At 40.7% G+C, this 24,074-nt stretch overlaps 1 protein-coding gene across 1 annotated transcript in view; it reads left to right on the top strand.

Annotated features, from left to right (window-relative positions):
* The first annotated feature begins 2,978 nt into the window (after nt 1–2,978).
* Nucleotides 2,979–24,074, top strand: part of LOC131256908 (protein REDUCED CHLOROPLAST COVERAGE 2-like) — a 32,637-nt gene continuing 11,541 nt past the window's right edge. Inside the window, exons 1-13 of the mRNA XM_058258010.1 lie at nt 2,979–3,376; nt 5,613–5,674; nt 8,550–8,642; nt 13,052–13,124; nt 16,079–16,375; nt 17,844–17,905; nt 18,427–18,558; nt 20,176–20,217; nt 20,546–21,079; nt 21,214–21,371; nt 22,743–23,271; nt 23,729–23,791; nt 23,906–24,007. Coding sequence (XP_058113993.1) covers nt 3,307–3,376; nt 5,613–5,674; nt 8,550–8,642; nt 13,052–13,124; nt 16,079–16,375; nt 17,844–17,905; nt 18,427–18,558; nt 20,176–20,217; nt 20,546–21,079; nt 21,214–21,371; nt 22,743–23,271; nt 23,729–23,791; nt 23,906–24,007 — 2,217 coding nt within the window. The 5' untranslated portion in view covers nt 2,979–3,306. The remainder of the gene's footprint in view (nt 3,377–5,612; nt 5,675–8,549; nt 8,643–13,051; nt 13,125–16,078; nt 16,376–17,843; nt 17,906–18,426; nt 18,559–20,175; nt 20,218–20,545; nt 21,080–21,213; nt 21,372–22,742; nt 23,272–23,728; nt 23,792–23,905; nt 24,008–24,074) is intronic.

The following is a 24,074-nucleotide window of genomic DNA, read 5'->3' as shown; positions in this document are numbered from 1 at the left end:
GTTCGGTTAGTTCGCTTGACTCGACTCGAAAAAGCTCGATTCGACTCGGTTCGATGCTAAGTTTGAGCCAGAGTCCAGCTGATATTTTAAGCTCGAAAAAATTTCCAACCGAGTTTGAGTTTGCCCGAGCTTGACTCGACTCAACTCAGATAGAATCAATTCAGTGACTCGGTTACTTTGATATTGATGTTGCTCACCAAGTATTTGATAAAATGACTCAATTAAGTATGGCTGGTGACAAAGAAAGTATATATATAAAACAAATATTTTATTTTATTTTTTTTCATAAATTTTATATAAATTATTGTTGCTGTTTTACATACAGTGAGATTTTAAAAGTGTAGTTCATCTATTCGTAAAAATGCTGCACAGGCAAACTCGGCTTGAACCGGTCCGCTCCGCTGACCAAATCGAGCCGACTTGGGTTCGAGCTGGATAAGCAAGGGGCCCAGTCGAGCAACGTCGCGTGGAATCTGACATCTGAAATGTAACTGCAAAAAGTAAAACAGTACACGCTAGCATCATTGTTCGATTAGATGTATAAAGGAAGACCACACTTTTCTGCTACTAGGTGAATCCAGATCGTCTATCTGGTGGACCCCACTGTGCTCGCTAGTGTAATGACAAAAAATGGCATAGACGTCATATCAAGACAGATTATTCGATTAAAGGTGAAAAAATAGTCCACGTTACACGAAACAATTTGGATTTTGATACACTGAAAGAGAGCACCGCCAACACATCTACAATATAGGAGGCAGGGCATTGCATCAATCAATACCGTCCAAATTATGGACCTCACTGTCAATGGACAACAACCCTAAAAATCACATTGGTCGGATAATCCCTACCGTCAAAGCAATGACCAAATGCAACGGCTGAGATCCAATAGTTAATGATGCCTCAGCTAATCAAACAAATAGTTTATCCTTAATAACACCGTTTACAGTGGGACCCTCGAGTTCAATGGTCTGGATTGACACACAGAGGATCTTCTCCTGATGTTTCATTGCATGGGCGCGAATTGGGTACTTCCTCGACCAGACCTGGCTACAGACGGACGGTTTATAAGGGCCTCTGTGAGGCACACCGTGATGTATGTGTTTTATCCAAGCCGTCCATCCATTTTGAAAAATCATTTTAGAACATGTAGGAATTAAAGAGGCAGATAAAAGGCTTATTGGACGACACCACAGGGAACAGTAAGGATCGAATGCCTACCTCTAAAAATCTCTTGGGGACCACATAATTTTTGGATCAAGCTGATATTTATGTTTTCCCTCCATCCAGGTATATGTGACCTTATGAATAGGTTGGATGGAAAATAAAAATCACGGTGGGCCCTAGGAAGGTTTCAACGGTGGGGGTCATTGTCACAACTGCTTCCTGTGGTATGGTACACTGGAGCCATCGATGTGCTTGAACATACCCTAAAATGATATTTAAAAATAGATGGACGGCTTGGATAAAATACATACATCACGGTAGGCCCCACAAAGCCCCTGCCAGGACCGTCCGTCTCTACCCAGGTACGGGTGGGGATGGTACCCAATCCGCGCCCATGACGGTTTCGCAATGGCTGGGGTGGCACGTGTCCTGCGTAGGCAAGGCACACTGACGCTCCTCAAGCTCTGAGTTGTACGAACGGTTCAAATGAGATCAAAGTTACATGAGCGCTAGGATGATTTATTTATTTTATCCACACCGTTAATCCATTTTGGAGAGATTATTTTAGATCATGAAACCAAATATGAGTAATATCCAATTCTCAAGTGGAACACACCACAAATAGCTGTTTTCCGATGATTCTTACCGTTAAAACATACGTACGGCCCAGCATAATGTTTATTTTCCATCCAATAAGCTCATAAGGTCACACGGACCTGGATGAAGAGGAAAAACAAATATCACATTGATTCAAAACTTCGGCGACCCCAAAAAGATTTCAATAATAGACGTTCAATTCTCCACTGCTTTTTGCTGTGTGGTCCACTTGCTCTTAGGATCTTTCTTATTTTTTGGCTCAAGCCTCATGACGAGCTCTTAAAATGGACGGAAGGTTTGGATATAACACATACCTCATGGTGGGACCCACAGATCAACTACGTCGGTAATGTGTGGTACTCCAGCCAATCCGCTTCAATTGATCAGCGGCTTGGATAATCCAATCCCTGGCGTTCCTGCATCGTTAGCCGTCCAGGTGGGGCCACCAGATCAACCGTTGTTTCCAATCTATCGGCCACGTGTTAAGTCACGAAGAATGAATAATCCCAGTGGCCCCAATCCAAAAGACTGGAATCCTGTACAACACCACTTCTATACAGCTCGTGCAACCCCCCAACCCTTTGGTAGTAATAATAATGCTTTTGTGAAATCCAGTCCATCCATAAGTTTTAAAAACTCATTATTACCTCACGTAGTAAAAATCCTAGATATAAAAATCTTATCTCTGCCACACTATATTAAAAATATAAAATCACAATTAAGAACTTCAAAATTTACAAGGTAGGACCATCCTGAGGTTTATATCATGTAAATAATTCATATTTTCCATAATAATACAGATTATTGTCTGATTAACGGGTTAGATTTCAAATAAACAACACGGTGGTCACGGGAAAGTTTCTACGGTGGGAGTTCCTATCCTCAAATTTCCTTCAGTTGTGGCCCATTTAAGTTTTGAATCGAAGTTATTTTTATAAGATACAATAATTTTATTTTTTTCAACAGATGGACGGATTGGATATTAAATATATCTAGGTGGGCCCACAGAAATCTCAAGTGTTGCACGCTCTTTATACGCGTTGTGGAGGAATCCGGTCCCTATCAAAGAAAACCTGAAACAAGAGACTGTCAAGCGAGAGAAGATTGAGGAATGAAAGGTGATTTGATCTTGAATGAAGAGAAACGAGAGGCCTGAAATCTCAGCCTCACATTCTCTCATCTTCTCTTCTAAGGACTTCTTATCTAATCTCTGCCTTATCCTCTCTCTCTCTCTCTCTCTCTCTCTCTCTCTCTCATTTTAAAAGCACTTCCAACTCCAGATTTTCATTTACAAATCTCTTTCCATCCTCAGATTCTTTTTCTTTCTTTCATCGCTTCTCTTTCTCCTTCAATCATCGGATTTCAACGAAGAGATATGAATTGAAATACATCCAATGAAATTCATTCCCATTTTGGAGAGAAATCCCAAGAACAATGAAAGATAGAAGTTCAAATTGAAACGAGAGCATTTTCTCAGAAACGCTTTGAAATTGGAATCTGATGCTGGTGGATTTCAGTAGAAATTGAAATTCTCATTCGAAAATGGCTCCGAAAACGGGAAAAGCGAAACCTCACAAAGCCAAGGGAGAGAAGAAAAAGAAGGAAGAGAAAGGTATTTCTTCTCCATTTCGTATTTTCCTTTCTTCTGTTTTTTTTTTTTTTTAGATATACTTTGATACTCTGGCAGAGTGTTACGGATGATAAACAGGCGCTTAGATGTTGCATTTTGATGGTACCTATTGTTGATGTATCATGAACTGAAAAATTAAGCTTATTTGATTATTCGACTATCGGGCTGGTGGAAATTTATTGGACGGTTAAAAAGGAAAAGATCCAACGGTCCTGATTCCACAAACAAGTTTCCATGAATCAGAGTTTCACATTCTGGTGGGTTTACATTAAATGATATATGCCACGTGTACAATTCCTGAGTGCATGCGTATCAAGCGGCATACCTGCCTGAGTATCATCTCTCTCTCTCTCTCTCTCTCTCTCTCTCTCTCTCTCTCTCTCTCTATATATATATATATCACAACATCGGGTCCGTGCAAAATGTGGACCCTGCTGTAAAGATTGCCTGGGGTGGAAATGGGACCAATCCACTCGTTAGGTGGGCCACATTCATACATTGTATCGGACAATTGTGGCTGTCCATTGATTTCCTCGGTACAGCGCGTATGATGAGTGGACTGTTCTGGTTTTCGTCAGAGTGGATTTCGATGCAGTGGTCCACCTTTTTCACGGTTCAAATTTTCTACATGGGCCACACTTTCGGGGTAAAGGGTTGTGAGTTCGTTTTGTTTCCGTCGCGAGGGAAGAACCAGAGTGCATCGCCAGTTACTACGGCCCACCTGCTAAGATATTCAGATGATTTGAACCGTCCGTGTTTCCTCTACCACCATAAGTATAAGTAAGCACTATTGAATGATGATCCTGGCCTTCGATTCTTAGAGATGAATACTGGCCATTGAAAATTTTATCTTCATTAATTTAAATTTTATCTATGTCCACAGTAGTCCGTTCTGTGTAATTTTCGTACGGTGACCCGTATATCACAGACTCCATAGTATGGACGGTTCCGATCATCGGATCATTTAGGCTACCACAGCGACACACGCTGAATCCTGACTCGCGTCAGAGGCAAAACGAACTCTTCTTAGAAAAACGAGGTGTAGGTTTGGCCACGTGGCTGTATAATCAGGCTATCCCAACCGTCCATCACGGCGGCTCTACTATTAATAACGGAGTACGCGGAACTAGCACCTACGGGACGGACGCGACTACTGTAATCCCGGCCTACCTACAGGGAATCTCTGTGGGGCCCATCGCCATGGAACGTGACATCCACTCCATCCATCAATTTCGCCGGCTCATGTTAAGGATATGACAGTTAAAAATGAGACATGTCCCAAACTCAAGTGGGCCCACCACAGTAAACATTGAGGAATTTTTATATGTCATCCTAACCGTTCATAAAATTAGTCTGACACAACAAAACAAACATTTTCCTAATGCAGAAATTCCGCGACTCCCGATAAAGTTTGAATGTGGTCATTCAATTTCCAGTATCTCTTGTGGTGTGGACCACTTGGATTTTAGATACATGTCATGGCTGTTTCTTAACATGAGCCAACTGACGTAGAGTGCGTATGACAAGGACATCAGGTGGGGTCCACAGAGCTTCGGACGCGGGTTGCGTCCTGCCCCCGTCCGTACTTTATGGGGCCCACCGTGATTTATCTGTCTATACACGCCGTTCATCCCTTAAATAATGAGCCTAAAAATGAGGCAGATATAATGCTGAGTAAACCCGCACAAAATATAGTAAGCTTGATTTTCATTAAATGCATAGAGCATTAAATGCCAGAGTCGTGGTGTGGTCCACTTGAGCGTTGTACCTGTCTCATTTTTTGGGTAATGGATTAAAATGATTTGAAAAAAGGGATGGACGGCGTAGATAAACATATACATCATGGTGGGCCCCACGTGGATGTGTCCATTCGTGGCTAGAGACGGATGGGCGTAGTACGCAATCCTTTTCCCAGAGCTTCCACCAACTATGAGTCGATGACTTCTTGTATACGCAATCATTGAAAGTCTCGTTCCAATGAGACAATCCTGGCCGCCCGATCTCCAAGTTGAGTGTGTGAAGCAACGCTCTTTTGTTTTTAACCATTCATTCAGCTGGCTAGTGTTATCCGACCATCACAATGCTTTTACAGTTGAGACCCTTAAATGGACGGTGTGGATTATAAAGCAGCGATTGGGATCTCATTATGGATGAGCCAAGCAATGAAACTAGAAAGTTTGTTATTTTTACTGATTTTTTGTTTTTCTGGAAATTACAGTTTTGCCCACTGTGCTCGACGTTACTGTGGAAACCGCCGACTACTCTCAAGTGACACTCAAGGTAAGATGCACTTGTGGACTAAACCATTGCATCCATTTGGTGGCCCAGTCAGATGATCTTAGCCGTTCGATAGGTGGGGTGAGGAGGCTTTGCACAACGTAGGCTCTTAAGATCATGTCTCACCAATTCCAACTTGATGATCTTAGCCGTTCGATAGGTGGGGTGAGGAAGCTTATGCCACTTGTACGGCCAGGAAAACTTGGACGCGGTTTCCTTGCTGATGCTTCTACTGGTCGGTGCTCTGTGGGCCCCACCATGATGTATGTGTTTCATCCATGCGGTCCATACATTTTTACAGCGTGACACCAAAAATGAGGTAGATCCAAATATCAAATGAACCACATCACATGAAATAATGTTGATTGAACGGCCACCGTTAAAAGCTTCTTCTGGCGCTAAAAAGGTTTTGGATGAAGCTGATAGTCTGTATGACCTAATCAAAAGGTTGGATGTCAAATAAATATTACAGTGGGCCCTAGGAGGTTTTTAATGGTGGGCATTCATTTACTACTGTTTTCTTGTAGTGTGGTCCAACTAAGATTTAGATCTGTCTCATTTTTTGATTCTAGCCCTAAAATGATATGAAAAAAATGAATGGACGGTGTGGATAAAATAATATTGGGCACGCAAGCGCCGACCAAAAGCCAGCGTCACTAGCCAAACAGCATCCGGAAAACTTCATGAGTTTTACTCGAGAGTTATACAAGTGTCCGCACGAGGGATTTTGTACATGTGGGGCCCACTTTCCATTGATCTAAACCTTTAATATTCTGGCCCACTTGGTAACTAATCCATGCTTGGATTATCTCCAAGACGAAATGATCCTGAACTTCCCGAGTCTTGCCAAGAAAGAGACGGTCAGGAAAAAAGGGAAATGGTTGCCGTTCAACCAATAGAAGCCCAACATTTCAGGGTGAGGATGTCCCAGTATTGGAGATTTTTGGTCCATGGGCCATCTGATTTATATCCCATCAACGTTTTGGATCACAGAATCATGGGCCCCACTTGCATCGACCCCACCACCGTATAATGCGTCATTTTCTTACCAGCAAATTGCCAAGGAAATACACGCATACCAGAAATGCTTACACGCAGCTAGTTGGCATGTGGAGCCCACCATGGTTTTTGTACGGAATTTCACCCGTCCGGAACGATTGTCCCATCGTGAAAATGAAATACCACAAACATGAGGTGGATTTGAGCCGCACATGAATCTGGTTTTTTTTTTTTTTTTTTTTTTGAGATTATTCATTATTTATTATTTACTATGATGTGTGCCCCACCAGATAATTGGATCCACCTAACTTTTGGGGTGTCCCATTTTGACGATGGAACAACCTTACTGGACGGGTGAGATGTAATAGAAATACCATAGTGGGCCCCACAAGCTAATTAGTTGGACGTACGGTTAGCAGCGTGTGAGTATCTTTCTTCGCTGTTGCGTTTACCTTCTCTGATTCGAAATCCCACCTTTAAATTCGTCTCAATTGTGTGTGGGACCCACGGTGGTGTATATTTGCCATCCAATCCACTCATCCGACATGAAACAGAAGGATGAATGGATTTTCAGGTAATCAGGACATTCCAAGACTCAGGTGGGCCACACCACGCAGATTTAGTTTTAGAGTGGAATAAATATTGGGATTGATAGTGAAAATTTCGCAGCGCACTTGACGGATAGGCTGGATCTGATGGGATTGGGTGGGATAGAATTACATGTGATCCTGTGTAAATTACATGAAGCAGTTGGAGGATAGAAACGCTGGGATTAGGTGGGATAGGATTGCACTTAGTCCGTGCATTTCCATGGATTTTGAAATCCGCTCCACAATTGAGCCCCACATTCTGGTTATATATCTAGGGATTTCAACAGTAGTGACATGGTTGTATTCCACCTTTCAAATATTTCAGGGTGGCCGTCTGGCCATCTTTAGAAAAATTTCCTAGTGATATTTCAACCCCCTTGACAGATGACTTTTTTAGCACGGCAAGGCCCAACTCATGATGCCCATATTGATGTATATGTATAAGTCATATTGCCCATTCTTTTTATCATGTTATTTTAAGATTGAGTTCAAATATAAATTTATTTGAAGCTCATGTGGACCACATAATAGAAAATAATAGTAACAATGACATTTATTGTTGAAACTTTTCAGTCTTATTGTGATGTGTGTTAGAAGTAAACACTATCTAAGTTAGGACTTTTTAAGCCTACAATGAGCTGGTTGACAAAGTGAATGGAACGAATTATCCTATTATAAGCTTTAAGATATAGTACTATTACTAATGGCTATCCTCTTATTTGATAATAAAAAGAAATGAATCAGTGAAAATCACGACTCATATAATATAACGTAACAATTACTACTTATGACAACTCCGACCCATATATGGGTAGAAGTGAGCTACATCCGTTATGAATTTAATTAATATTAATTACAATTCTATGCTCTACAAAACTTTTATTTTATTTTTTTATACCAAGACCTCTGTGGTAAAGCAAGGTATCTTTACCTCAATTTACCACTTGAGCTATGGATCAGGGTGTACGGCATGCTAAACATGATTTTACTTAACCAGTGTGTTTTCCCGTTGTAAGAATTTTATACATGGGATCTAAAATACTGTAATATTTCCGGACACGCAAACACCGAGAGATAACGATGTTCATCCCATCTAATGCATCTCAGTACCTCTTTTTTTTGTAAAACCTTTTGTTAGCTTGTTAGTACACTCACCGTCATATCACACTTCACTGTTAGCCACCACTGCTAGGAATCGATGCCAAAACCTCAGTGTTGAAACATCTCAACGCCATTTTATTCCACGGACCAAACACGCCTTAACGTTGACTCTATATTTTCCTGTACAGGGAATCTCGACGGACAGGATCTTGGACGTCCGCAAGCTGCTAGCAGTACACGTGGAGACCTGTCACCTCACCAACTACTCGTTTTCCCACGAGGTAGGCTCCGCTTATCTTTGGGTCATTGACAGTCGAGTGGTCGGTTAATTTGGACCGTCCATTGGATGGCCCACGTTTTAAAGGTCCTGATTGATGTGTTTCCATGTAGCTACGTGCATGGTGGGGAGACGTACGTGATGAACTAATATACGTCCGTCACCATGAATTCTGGTAGGACACTGTATCGTACGTGTGGCCCACCAGAGCGATGTTCCTTCAGTCTGACCTCGACCTGAACGAGAGATGCCACGTAGCACAGTACTGAAATCCGGGTCGTGTACCACGTGGGTCTCTAAAGAAACAGGTCTTATAATGAAATCCGGAAACGGATTGGCTACTCCCCCTGACACCAGCCCCGGAGCTGGTGGTCGGTCCTCTGTGGGCCCCACCATGATGTATGTGTTTCATCCATTCCGTCTATCTATTTTTCTAGTTCAATTTATGGTAGTACACAAAAAATGAGATATATCCCAATCATAAGTTGACCACATTACAGGAAACAGTGTTGAATGAACTTCGACCGTTAAAAATTTTTTGGGGGCCATAAAAGTATTGGATCAAGTTGATCTTTGTTTTCTCCCTTCATCTGGGTCTTTATGACCTAATAAACGGATTGGATTTCAAATAAACAGTACATTAGGCCTAAGGAGGATTTAAATGATGGATATCCAATCACTATTTTTTTTCCTGTGGTGTGATCCATTGGAGATTTATATCCCTCTCATTTTTGGGATAAAGATATAAAATGATATTTTAAAATGGATGAACGGAATGGATGAAACACATACATCATGGTGGGGCCCACAGAGCACCGACCACCAGCTCCGGGGATGGTGTCAGGGGGAGTAGCCAATCCGTTTCCATGAAATCCAGGCTGGACTAATCATGTGGGCCGCACATTACCGTACGATACAGCCAACTGTATATTTCATTTCAAAACTTCCATTCTCCTTATGCAGTGCGGCGCACCTCATAGGTAGATTAACCTTGATCTATGGGAATGGTCATGGTCAGCCCCTCCTAAGGATGGGCTTGGATCTAGCACACGTGTGCCATGTGGCACTTAGTACGGGTCCTGCAACCCACACCATGCCTGCCTGCCTGGACATACCTCCCGATAGTTTAATCGTGGAAAATTTAAAAAGCACAAAAAATCTTTAGAAGCTACCTCGTGTGATATATATATATATATATATATATATATATATATATATATATAGGAAAACGTTCTACGCCGTTGAGCTCATTGGAACTTGAGATGAAGATGAAGTCTAGCTGTGTGGGCTCCACTGTGATAACCATCAACATTGTGCATTTGATTGTTTCCCTTTAAATTATGGGATATCTTAAAAGTCAGTTGTATATGGAACTCTGGTAGGGCTATATCATCTAAAAGTATGTGAAGACATGCCTAAAACATATAAAAGCACTTGATGAGGCTTACTTGAAATTTGAATGCATCTAAAACTTAGTCTAACCCTTTATCCAAGTGGGACATACATAATGGATGAACTGGATTTGTGAACTACATCTCGATGGGCCCAACAAATGATTATGAATGTTTTAATGGAGGGTAATCCTTCTCAACTTTTTTATGTGGTGTGGCCCACACAAGTCATAGATTGATTTTTATTTTTTTTTAAAAGAAATTTATTTTAAAAAACACAACATAGAATTGATGACTAACCTAGATCTCTAATTTCCCTCCTTTTTTTTTCATTACAAATAACTACAAATAACGTCTCCATCGCTCATCATCGATGGCACCACAAGCAAAGGTTATTATGAATTTTTTTTTTTTTAAAAAAAGATGACAACACACTTGCTTGGGTGACTAAGGTCTCCGAGAACTTGTTCTATGGGTGATGAGGAGGTAGTATTTAAGTTAGTGGGATCAATCTCCAAGGGTGGTGTGGTCAGGTTGAGTCTTGGCATGGGCAATGCCAAAGTAGAGGTATGGGCCATGATGCATCAAGATCTTTCACACCTAGCCTATAATTAGGGCCTCAAATCTAAGAATTTAAATTATGTAGTTACATATGGCAAATGATTAGATGCGCCTCGTCTAGCATTGATGTGGAGTCAATGAAGACGTATCACACACATCTGTTATATATAAAACGTATGGGAAAAAAATAAAAAGTAAAAATTCTTTAGTAAGAAATGATGAATTTTTATTTTTATTTTACTATGAGCCTCCACATCTTGTACGTGCACATAGGGTTTTTTTTATTGACATGAAGTCATCATTGGAAGAAACGCATCTATCCACTTGCTACATGCAATTGATTATGGTTAACACCTCAATAATCTTTAGAATGAGAAGATCCTAATCTTTTCTTTAAATAATTGCTTTACAAATAAATGAGCAAAAGAAAAATCCAATGAAAGGCCACGGATGGAAAAATAGGATCTCCAATGCAAAGAATTTTTGAGGAAAGAAATTATTTAATGTGATACATAGATCACACCTTCAAGTAGGTGGGTTATTATTTTATGAAAAGTGGGGCCCATTGTTTGGTGCCACTTACATTTCAATATGCATGGACCATGCCCCATATGTCTAATAAATGATCCCAACTACCAATCATGGGACATCCTTTAATGGAATTTAAAATGGGAGAGACTTTGGGAACCATTGAACTGTAAAACTAAAGAGAGACTCACGAGGAATTAATTATATAACACATGACCTTCGACATTTCACATCGGGGAGGATACTCTATCTACATCTTGCACCCCACAAAAATCACTACAAGCATCACATCCATGATGTCATCAATGACATTTAAGATCTTGGCTCAATCTTTATGGGATGCAAATGCAAACCAAAATTTCCCCACCTTATACATATTGCCTTTAATTCTACTAAGTGACATCATAGTTCCTAAAAATAGACCATTCGTGGGAGTGTTGTCCAATGTAAATCTTATCTATTGATTATGTGGAGGTTATGTTAATGATCATCTTCACGAAACATAATGACCATGGGCCTGCATGAATATGTGATTGTGATGTGATTGATATATGGGAATATCTTAAATATATGTGAACATGGATTAAAGGAGAGGTATTTGTTTGGTTGTCTTTAAAAACTTGAGAGTAAACATAATTTTCACCAAGGAAGAGTCTTGGGTCATGGATTTGAGTACCCTTCTTATTTCATGACCAACTAACAAATTGTAGGATATACTTATGCTTATTATCATTATTACATGATCATCATGTGCGGAGGGCCTAATGACAAGTCATGTAAGGTCTTCATCATCAGGCCTACAATGAGTAGGCGCCCACCCTCCTATTCTGCATAGGATTGTAAGAGCCCATGAGAGTAGGATTCTAATGTTAGATCTATTGGGGTAGTTACATTGGTGGATCAATTCAAGCCTCTTAATGAAAATGCCCATCATATGTAAATTATAGTTGACTTGTGGATGTAAATTATAGTTGACTTGTAGAGGTAATAGCCTTGATTAATTTTTAAAACTTAAGATGTGTGAGAAGTTCAATGTCTTAATTACATATACATGGGCTAGTTTTTTTTTTTAACATGCACACCCACCCACACACTCACGCCATAGTGGGATTTCACCACCTATGGGTACTTAAACATTTGACTTGGAGTGAGTATAGTGACATGGGTGTGTACTAACAAGCTAATACCAAAAAAAGAAAAAGAAAAAAAGAGTAGGGACTCTTTAAAGGGAATACGACACGAGGACTTTCTAAAAAGTCACTCATCCTGACACTACTTTTGCCCACTCACGCTTAACTATAAATTTCTGATGGAATCTGATATATCAGTGCTAGTACGATCGCACTCTCATAGGCTAACTTTATGAGGTCAACAATGTAAGAAGAAAATACGGTAATTGGTCTATTCAACTAAAATACCCATAACACTAGTTGTTAGAAAGTTTCAATAGTCAGAAATTCAGCGATAAACTATTAGATTTAATCCAAAAAATTTTGTAAGCCAGGGCCTTTTCATCCTGATTAGGGCCTAAGGTCAGGCAAGGGTTTGGATCGTCCTATTGCCACCCCTAATTGGGGGGTGTTACTTCCCTACCACTTGCACACAAGTTAAAATCCGAACCGTTTATTGGTCTCACTTTGATGGAAAAAAATTTAAAAAGAAAAATACATAAGGTGGAAATTCCAGACCCATTGGATGATTGAGTGGGCGCACAGAGTCATATTTAATTATAGCCCTTTACATGTAGGTTCTAACACTTGAATCAGTGGGATCTATGATATCCAACTAGATTGTTCTATCAACTATATTTTGGAGGCCCACGGTGTGGTGAAAAAGACCAATGGTCCAGATCAACGAACCATGGGCCCCACTTCATATAATTCCTCCTCTGAGAGTTATCTTTCCTAATATTTCCTATCTTCTCCATCCACAGGTCAAAGGGCCGAGGCTGAAAGACTCGGTGGAAATCGGCTCCCTCAAACCCTGTGTTCTCCGTGTGATAGAAGGTAATGATAAAAGGCTAAAAGCAAAAGTAAATGGGCCCAAACTGGGCTTTTAATACAGGTTGCCCATGTTTGGGGCCCACCTTTTCTATACTCTTATGCTGGTTTTGCAACATTTAAGAAATTAGTGGTGACTCTTCTAACGTACCCATAGTGTAGTTGCAAGGCAATCCAGACCACCCAAATAGCTAATCCAGTTATGGATGGAGTATAGCTGAAAAATTGCACTAAAAAGATGATGTAGAGAGGGTCGTGGACAGTTACATGGCCAAGATGGATCAAAAGTCCGGTCAATGACAGAAGTGATCTGGACCGTCGGACCTTAAATCAGGCATATTTCGTAATCTGGAATGAGTTATCGGATATAAAATATATAATTTTGGGATAGAACAAGCTACTTTGGCCAACCACCTTGCTATGCTGGGTTGGGTAAGCTGGATTTGCGAAATATTGTCAGATTGACGGTCGTTTCCCTATTTTAATTTCATTTTTACTATAAATAGTAAGTTTTAGTTTGATTATAACTCTTCATCCGTTGGGCTTTAAGAGTTGTACCCAACGCAAAAAGAGCTATGAAAAATTAGGAGAATAGCTTGGTCAAGCCAAATGGGACACTTACTATTTTTGGTATCCCTATTTAAAGGGTTGTGAACTCATTTTTTTTTTTTTTTTTTTTCCATTCATTAATCTATTTTAAATTTATTAGAATTTATTTTTATTTTCTTGATTTCTTTCCTCGTAAGTTTGGGAAGTCTCTGTGAGGAGTCTAGAAAAATTTTGTTAATTCAGAATAGTTATCCTTTTGAGAAAGATGGTGCTCGACCTCACGACGTCCTCCCCTGCATCAAAAGATAACATCAACCATTTGATTTTTTTGGTGCACTCACTAATTTACTTTTACCCATTGGTTTGATAGCCCATTAATTGGATGGTTATGATTACTTGATCAATGTAATTTTACCATTGAATCCAATACTCAAGATGATTCAAAATTGAAGTAGGTCTGGCCACAACATAAGAAATAGTTGGGATGTAACATTGGTTGTTAGATTTGCTGGGGCTACCCTGCCGTATTTATATTTCATTAAATCCATTCATTCAAGAGCACACAAGATGGCTACAAAGGGTAAAAGCACATCTTTAGATACCGGTCTTTGAGGTGTAATTATTCAACTGTTTTCATTTCTTTCAAACACTTACTACAATTCACCATTATACTTTTGCTATCATTTAAGAGCTTTTATAGCTAAGTTAATACATTCTAAAATATTAAACTCTTGGAAAAAGTAAATTTTTTTTTATAAACAGAGACTTTTTCAGGCCTTAAAACATTTTACTTTGATTCTTTATTCATGCTTTGGTGGTTGGCTTATAAGAGTTTCAACACGAGCTAATAGGTTCAAGTACCCAAATCTTATTATGGTGTGAGTGCGTGAGCATATGTTGGGGGTGCATGTGTTGAAAAAAACAAGTAGTGCCCAAGATGGCCATAGAGGGCAAGAGCACGTCCTTGGATTATGGTTTCGCTTAAAAACCGTCTCACAATAACAACATTTGATTTCATCATTCCAGGTAGATTCCTTTCAACCTTAAAACATCTAAAAATATCATAGTATATTAAAAATAATAAAATTTAACTTTAAACTAAAAATTAACTTATAAAATTATTTATTTTAAAATTTTATTTAGGATTAATTGTCTTAGGCATTGGCTTGTTGATAACTTTCCAATGACATATCACATGGGTATAAAAATAGATCTCTAATGCAAAGCTACGGTGTTGAAAGCTATAAAGTATTGGAATCTTGATTAAACTTTCCAATGGGCCATCTTGCCCCCTAATCATGCCCCCACTTGCATAGGCTGGCACATCATGGCCTTATATTTCAGGTCAAGCCCTGCCAAAAACATATATGTCAGGTCTAGTCCAACCCTCTTCATGGTTCATAAGGTCACTTATACTTGGGTGACAGAACCAAAATTTCTATGATCCTAAGAATTTTCAATGGTTGGTGTTTAATCTGCACTACTTTTCTATGGTAGGTTCCAATTGAGCTTTAGATCTGCCTAATTTTTTAAGTTTATGCTCTAAAATGATCTCTCTAATGAATGGAACAATGTAGATATAACACATACATCACCTGGGGCCATAAAACTTTGACATGTCAGCACACCACTGCATGGAGCAGCGATAGTGGCTTGGCTGGTGACAAAGCTGTATGGGCCCCACCATTTCGTGTGTTTTATTTGCTCCGTTTATCCATTTTTTCAGCTCATTTTAGGATATGAGCAAAAAAACATGAGGTAGATCTGAAGCTCAAGTGGACCACACCACAGGAGAAAACACTGAGGATTGAATGCTTACCGTTGAAATCTTCCCAGGGCGACAAAAGTTTTGAATCAAAAGCTGGTATTTGTTGTTAACTTCCGTCTAGGTTTGTGTGACCTTATGAACGGGTTGGATGAAAAATAAACATCACTGTGGGGCTTAAAGAGGGTTTCAACGGTGGACATCATTGTCCCCAGTGTTTCATGTGCTGTGGTCCACTTGAGCTTTGGATCCGCCGCATTTTTGGGTTCAGGCCACATACATCATGGTGGGCCCACAGAGCTTTGACACCAGCTAGCTGGCAGGTGTTCGGGTCATCAGCCAAACGACGTCCTTGGGCCACACCGGGCGAGTCCCTCTGTGAACTCGCCCCAGGCCCTGAAAACAAGCTAATCTGCTCAAGGTGACCTTCCTTGCTTGGTGGGACCCACCTGATGAGCGGTCCATATATCCCGCGTCCGTTCGCGAAGTTAGCACTATAGCCAGGAACTGGCCATTGAAAGAGGACAGTTTTCGGAGATATACACGTTCAAGTGACCCGCGAGACACCAAAAAGTCCCCCACGGCCCCGCTGTTTTTTCTTTTTTATTTTAACCCTCGACGTAAAATGAAATCCTTGGGTGCGCAGAGGAGTATACGGAAGAACAGTCAATTGCACACGTGCGTCGACTCCTGGACATCGTCGCTTGCACTACTTTCTTCTCCTCCTCTAAACATGCATCAGCAGCATCATCGAAATCATCAGAAGGTGGGCCCACCGCAAACACTAGCAAAGACGGGAAATCAGAACCGCACGTTGGCGGGGATGATGTGGCGAAGGACGTCGCGGCGGATAAGGGCGACATATCGTCCATGTGCCCGCCTCCCAAACTTGGAGAGTTCTATGACTTCTTCTCCTTTTCCCATCTCACACCCCCCTTGCAATGTGAGCTCTCTCTCTCTCTCTCTCTCTCTCTCTCTCTGGCGTTCATCAAGTGGGCCCCATCGCTGTGAAAGAAAATGGCGGTTGAATAGGGCTGACCAACTGTCAATATTAAGATCTGGGCGTTCAGGTGGGGCCCAGCGTGTATATGACTGGCCCACCTGAATCACGGATGGGCTTGACTTTTGGCCCCAAGAATAAATTTGTGTGGCATCTAATGGTTGGAGTGGATTTCATATAATCAGTACGGTGAGATCAACGGTGGATGTCTCTCTCCCAACTCTTTCCTTTGGTGTGGCCCACCTGAATCACAAGTCGCCTGATTTTTTTGGATCTGGACCTATCTTGGGATGATACATCTAATGATCAGAGTGGATGTCATGTAAACAGGGGGTACTGTAAAAATCAACGGTGGGTGTCCCTCTCCCAACTGTTTCCCATGATATGGCCGACCTTAACCAAGGTTCACCTTGATTTTTGGGCCTTGGGCCTAACATGAGCTGATGGATCTGTTGGTTGGAGTGGATTTAACATACACATCACTGTGGGGTCCACCTGAGCCCAACCCCCACTTAGAAAGCTGGCGTCATGTACACAAGGTTCAGTGAGGTCGACCTTACGGGAGCTTCCCACGAGGTCGAGCTCTGTGTGCCCCACCCTGATGTGCGTTGGACCTCCACACCGTGCATTTGGTGGGTCCCTCTAGTTTATGGGATGTCCCAAAAATCAGCCATAACTGAAACTCAGGTGGACCACACCATCTAAAATCATGACTGAAACATCTAAAGTTGCTTGGTGGGGCCCACCTGAGTTTTGGTTAGATGGCCCTGTAAACAATCAGGAAGGTTTCAGTGGACACACGTACACACAGAAAGGGGAATGGTACTATGAGGGCGACCTCATGGGAACTTCCAATGAGGCTGAGCTGTGGGCCCTACCGGGATGTGTGACGGATATCTATCCCATCAATCAGATCCGCCCTTCTATGGTGAGGCATGGGCTTAAAAATCAGGCCAATCCATGAATTTGGTGGGCCACACCACAGACTACAGTTGAGAGTGGATGGCTGCCCATTGAAACCTTCCTGATTGTATATAGCGCCCGGCGAGATGTGGTTTACACATCCAGACCATCCATTTTGTGTGTCCCACTTGGATGAGGGGTAACACCAAATTTCACTCCATTCCACAAATCAGGTAGGCCCCACCAAGTGCCTTTTAGACGTTTTAGCCATGATTTCCCATGGTTTCATATGGTGTGGCCCACCTGAGTTCTGGATACGGCTGTTTTAGACACATCCCATAACCTAGAGGGACCTACCAAATGGATGGCGTCGATGTCCAACGTAAGCAAAACCCTGTGTGTGTGAGAGAGATGACTGATGGTATTCGCTGTGGTGAGTTTGGATAGCATATGTTAGGCACGTGTGATGATAACTGATGATATTCATTGTGGTGAATGATGATGACAGATATTAGGCGTTCATCGCAGTCATTTGTTGATGATAAGGAAGACAATTTCTTTCAAATCGATGTGAGTTTGTTAATTTTCCTTATTTGAATAATTGAATTCATCTCTCTCTCTCTCTCTCTCTCTCTCTCTCTCTCTTGTGGAGAAATGTGCAGTGTCCTCAGGTGAACCTACTGTTCATCAGGTGGGCCCCACTATGAAGATGGCCTAGCCCAACAGTCAATCTGGTCACTGATATGATCATCATTTGGGCCATAGATGTACTTTGATATGGACCAATCGATTCATTTTAACCATTCAATGCTATTGTGCACTTGTGGCCCATTTGATGAGTAGACTACTCTGGTTTTTGGGCCAGGGCATTTTCAAGATGGGGTACAGCAGCCAACCTGATGCATTTGAATGATTGAATTGCCCTCTCTTTCTGAAAAACATGTCAGCACATTCAGATGAAGAGGACATTCATCTGGTGGCCCTACCATGGCTGTTATGCTTGTCAGGCTGATCATGTACATTTGAAGTGGATTGCTCTTTTATTCAATCTAAACATCCATTTCCATGGTACTTTGTGTATGTGGAGTTAGGTGAGGATTTGCAATGGGAAGCTGGTGACAATCGTCGCTTCCCGAAAGGGGTTTTACCCAGCTGGAAAACAGCTTCTTCTGAGCCATTCATTGGTAGGTTTGCTGCAGCAGATTAGCCGGGCCTTTGACAGTGTGAGTATACCGAATTTACAGAATTTTATTACTTCAGTGATTTTTTATTTTTATGCGTTGTTTCTTGCTTTTCTGTATTGAATTGAGCTATAGTTCCTAGTCCCACTTCAAAATGCAATGAAGAGGAATGTGAAGGCTACTTGTGTGGTCGTAAAATCATGGTTGTCGGGGTGGACCCACTGTGTAAGCGTCCTGGCCCAAAAGGATGGTTTGCTAATCTTGTGGGTTATGCTTGTGCATTGAATGTGGTCAATTTTCTTAGACATCCATTTCTTTTGTACACGTGGCTGATTCGATGACTAGAGTGGCCTGATTTTTGTCCTGGACCATCACAGGGCTGTTACGGCCATTACAGGATCATTACGGGCCCGCTATGGGCTTGTTGTGGGTTAATGTTGCCGTTATGGCAATGACGACCCCATAATGTGTAACAGTCACCATGTTATCATCACATAACAGCTGTTACATAACTGTTTTAGAATACCTTGGTATTGGATCATTGCTATGCGAAAGATATCTCTTACAAAAAGAACTGTCGTCAAAGTTCTGATTTGAAACAGTTATGTTGGGAAGGAAGCCTTGTTCTTCTCAATGTTTGGCATTACCTCGGGCAATCTCCGAGTTCTTAGTTGAACACGATAAAGGCTTTAGAAAATGGAAAGTGTTCCAACATCATTTTTAGTGAACCCAAAACTAACTTTTGTGTGTGTGTGTGTGTGTGTGTGTGTGTGTGTGTGTGTGTGTCATAGTTACATATATAAAATTACAAATGCACTTGGGAGGAGACCACCTAGGGTTGCAACTTTGGTTCAAGTCAAGTTGCACCTGATTGACCTAACCCAAATTGTCAAGGTCCTCAGGTTGGGTTTGGGTCAAGCAAATTCGGTTCAGGTTAGGTCGGGTTAGGAATAATCACATGTATTTGGGTCGGGTTGGGTTGAGTATAGAGGACTTCGGGTTGGGCTCAGGATGACCCTCAACCCGACCCAATCTGCCTGAGTTGCACCCCTAATACTACCCCACAAAATGCTACTCTAAGACCTTACAAAGGGACAATTCAAGAGGGTGACCTTCTTAGAAGACTCATACAATGCTCTCACAGCTTCCTTCTGGCAGACATGTAAACATTTACCAACTCAAAACCTACTAAGAGTAGACATTCCTAACGTCTGTCTTATCTAAAATCCCCTAATAGCAACATTTAGCTCCAATATACTGCATTGCCAATGTGATCCAAGTATTTTTCAGTGGGATAATCACTTAGGGCCCGTTTTGATACTGCCAAATAAGTTACTTTTTCTACTTACAACAGTAGATGAGTAACTTATTTGAGATAAGTAAGTTTGGTTTATGAACAATTTTAAGTAGCTTTTTTATTTGAAGTTACTTAATCACTTCAGTTTAACAAGTAGAAATTAAGATAAGCTACTTAAGGCATAAGTATCTTATCTTAAGTAACGTATGATCCAAACGCCCCCTAAGCATACAGGTCATGACATTCTCCTTTTTCTTTTTTATCATCTTTGGTTCTGCTTAACCTCCTTTTTCTTTTTTATCATCTTTGGTTGTGCTTACTCTCAAGTAGGCAGTTACATTTATTTGCAATGATGCTTGCAGGCCTACAAATCCCTTATTAAAGCTTTCGCAGAGCACAATAAGGTGAGTTTACTACAATTAGAATTTTAGTTCTTTTAAGATAAGACTTGTCCTCAATCTAAGGGTCCATTTGGGTGTATACAGTTTTCCTCACGTAAGTGCAAGTTGTTAGCCTTTTTGGCTTTTTTTTTTTTTTACTTGATTGTGAGTAGGCAGGGAAGGTGCCACTTTTGTGGGAGGGAATTTGATGGGTGCAGGGCCAGCAACAATCGTGTTAAGGCATAATCCCATTTTTGCGGGATCCCTACCCAAACAGACCCTAAAAACATGATGTTAAATTAGTTAATTCAGTTTTCCGAGTTCATGTTAACAAAAACCGTCTTCGTTTCAGTTTGGGAATCTTCCTTATGGCTTCCGCGCAAACACATGGGTTGTCCCTCCTATTGTTGCTGATGCTCCAGCTGTTTTCCCTCCTCTACCTATGGAGGATGAAAATTGGGGTGGAAATGGTGGTGGCCAAGGACGAGATGGGAAGCACGATCAAAGACAATGGGCTAAGGAATTCTCAATTCTGGCAGCCATGCCATGTAAAACACCTGAGGAGAGACAAATCCGAGATCGGAAAGCATTCCTGCTTCACAGTCTATTTGTCGATGTCTCTGTTTCGAAAGCTGTCGAGGTGATCCAATGTCTCGTTGACAGTCATAAGTGCTTGAATGAGACTCCAAATGGTAATCCAAACTCAATTTTGCACGAGGAACAAGTTGGCGATTTAAGGATTAATGTAACAAGAGATCCGCCCGATGCAAGCATGAAGTCGGAATGTAAGAAAGATGGAAGTCAGTCTCCAGGAATGTCAGACAAGGAGCTTGCTCAGAGGAATTTATTGAAAGGAATAACTGCAGATGAGAGTGCGGCAGTTCATGTAAGCATTACTTTCTCTTTCCCTTCTTTCTTTCTTTTTTTCTTTTTCCTTTCTAATGCTTGCCTGTTATAAGATGCTTCTCTTGTTTAATAGTCATAGATGTTAAACCCTGAAGTAGCGTAGTGGCCTTGCAGGATACTGCTACCTTAGGTGTTGTAGTTGTTAGGCATTGCGGATACACAGCTGTTGTAAAAGTTCCAGTTGAGGTCAATTTGGAGGGGCATCCTATACCTCAGGACATTTACATTGAAGATCAACCTGAAGGAGGTGCCAATGCCTTGAACGTCAATAGGTAATAATCTGCGCTTCAATTAGTTGGTTTAAGTTATTTATTCTGTGAATGTTAATAAAGCTTTTCGTATGTTTGAGGTACCCATTTGGGTTACTTACGTTTTGGGTGACTTATTCGAATGCATGACATTTACACCACAACCTAATAGATGCTTGCTACCAGTGTACTACCAAAATATGAACTGATGCAGCGGAGGCAGTCAACCTGTGTATTATATCATATACGAGACTTCTAGAACCTGAGTTAACTAAAAAATGGCTGAGTTGATTCAACTTATTTGAGTTTCTTGTCTGCTTGCCTTTTTGACTTGTCACTTTGCAGTCTAAACAACTTAAATGGGAGGAAAAAGGGTTGTGGTTAGTTTTGTTTTTTTTAACAACAGGGGTACTTCTGTTGTGTTTGTGTTCCATAGTTTATTTAACGATAGGGGTACGTTTGTTGTGCGCGCACGCTTCTTTTTGGTTTAAAAGTGCCGTATTTAACTATGCGCAATTATTATTATTATTTTAAGTTCTGCCACATACATTAATTTATAGGGGTACGTTTGTTGTGCGCGCACGCTTCTTTTTGGTTTAAAAGTGCCGTATTTAACTATGCGCAATTATTATTATTATTTTAAGTTCTGCCACATACATTAATTTATCAATTACATATGATATTTAAGAATATTATTTTAATTCCTAGGCAAGTCTTTAAGGTGACTGGACCTATTGGGTTTGGACCATATTTGCCATCAGCAGAATCTTATGCCTTAGAGAGTCTGATCCCACCATTCAATCGCACCGTCAACACAATCATAATAAAAAATCCAATAGTAGATAGAAGAAGAAGATTGTCTAAGGAACACCTTTCATATATGCTTAAAGTTAACCAAACCCCCCAAAAAAAAAAAAAAAAAAAACAAATAAAAATAAAAATAAATAATAATAATAATAATAATAACGTCATCACTACAGTTGTTCTCTACTCTCGTAAACATGACCAATAGAGATATTTGGCTGTTTGATTTGTAACATAACTCATGCCTACAAACTTGTAACCCACGGAAACAAAACCAAAGTGCCTAATAAGGAAATGACTTAAATCAACACCTAAGTGAAAGAATTACATGGTTTCTACAACTTTGTTGGACCACTAAGATGTTAAAATTTAACAATAACATCAGCACCGGCTGGCTAACGAATTTGGTTTTTCAGGTTTCGAATTATGATGTTGAAGAATCCCACTGCATGCTGCATACACACATGTTCATGTATAAATGGACACTTCACATTGTTTTAACAAGCATCCATGATGACATTCTAAACAACTTGTGTGTTTTGACATTTTTCAATGATTATGATCATGGTTATGTTTTCTAATCACTTTCAGCTTAAGAATGCTACTGCACAAGCCATCAATGCCTCAATCATCTACCAGTGTCCAGCGCCCACAATGTGCAGGTTCTGAAGATTTACAGTCTGGTAGGTCTCTGGTGAGGAAGGTTCTAGTGGATAGTTTGATGAAGTTACAAGGAGAAGCTACTAAGCAGAGAACGCCAATCAGATGGGAGCTCGGAGCATGTTGGGTGCAGCATTTACAAAACCAGGCTTCAGGGAACACTGAGTCTAAGAAAAGTGAAGATGCTAAAGTGGAGCCCGCTGTTAAAGGTCTAGGGAAGCAAGGCGGACTGTTAAAGGAGATTAAGAAGAAGATAGATGAAAAGAGCAACAAAGCCAATATGTCAAAGGAAAATTCTACTTGTACTGGCCTCGACTCAAGCAAGAAAGAAACCACAGATACTGCTGACCAGAAGGAATTAGAGAAGCAAGACTTGGAGAAGGAAGTGATGTTACGAAAAGCGCTTTCTGAAGCAGCATTTTCACGCCTAAAAGAATCAGAAACTGGTCTTCATCTCAAGGTTTGTGCTGCTGGCTTCCTCAGAAAGTGGACTCTATGATGTGCCATCTCCCCCGTATTCATGTTAATCATTTATGGTAATTGGGAGTTGGGACTGTTGACCTGGGAGGCAGTCCGTGATGGGCAAGATGTTGAAAATCGTAGTGAAATGACAGCTCTAATAATCTAATTTAATGTGGATGGCTGCGCATCAGTCTGAGTCCAATGACTTTGCTGTTCTGAATATGGCCAATCCTTTTCTCTGCCAACCATATTAGTTGTCCTGAACTCACTTTCAACAAGTGCCATGTTTAGATTGGAGATGTTTTGGTGCACATGTCATGGGGCTTGTGGAGCATGCATGTCATTATAGCATTCCTATTGCTCAATTTTTTGCAAGCCTAATCAAGAAACTCAGATCATATGTAATTGCAATATATTATCTTTCGTCTCATTTCATGCTTGTTAGCATTTGGCAGTCACCAGATGAGTTGATAGAGATGGCGCATAAATATTATGCTGATACTGCATTGCCGAAACTGGTCAGATTAACTCTTTTTAGTCCTTTATGATGTTACTTTAATATCAAACTATCCCTTGTTCATGTCATATTCTATATCCTAGTGTATTTAGGGTTCCGCTTCAATTTTTATCAGGTGACGGATTTTGGTTCCCTCGAACTTTCACCAGTTGATGGGAGGACATTGACCGATTTTATGCATACAAGGGGTTTGCAAATGCGTTCTTTGGGACATGTGGTAACCTTCAAACTCTTTCTCTATTCTCTGTTTTCTTATAATTTACTTCTAAGCTATTTCTTTCAGA

The sequence above is a fragment of the Magnolia sinica genome, chromosome 9, assembly GCF_029962835.1.
Source record: "Magnolia sinica isolate HGM2019 chromosome 9, MsV1, whole genome shotgun sequence".
Taxonomy (NCBI): Eukaryota; Viridiplantae; Streptophyta; class Magnoliopsida; order Magnoliales; family Magnoliaceae; genus Magnolia; species Magnolia sinica.
Note: the sequence above shows the minus strand (reverse complement) of the source record. Positions and strands in the feature narration are given on the sequence as shown.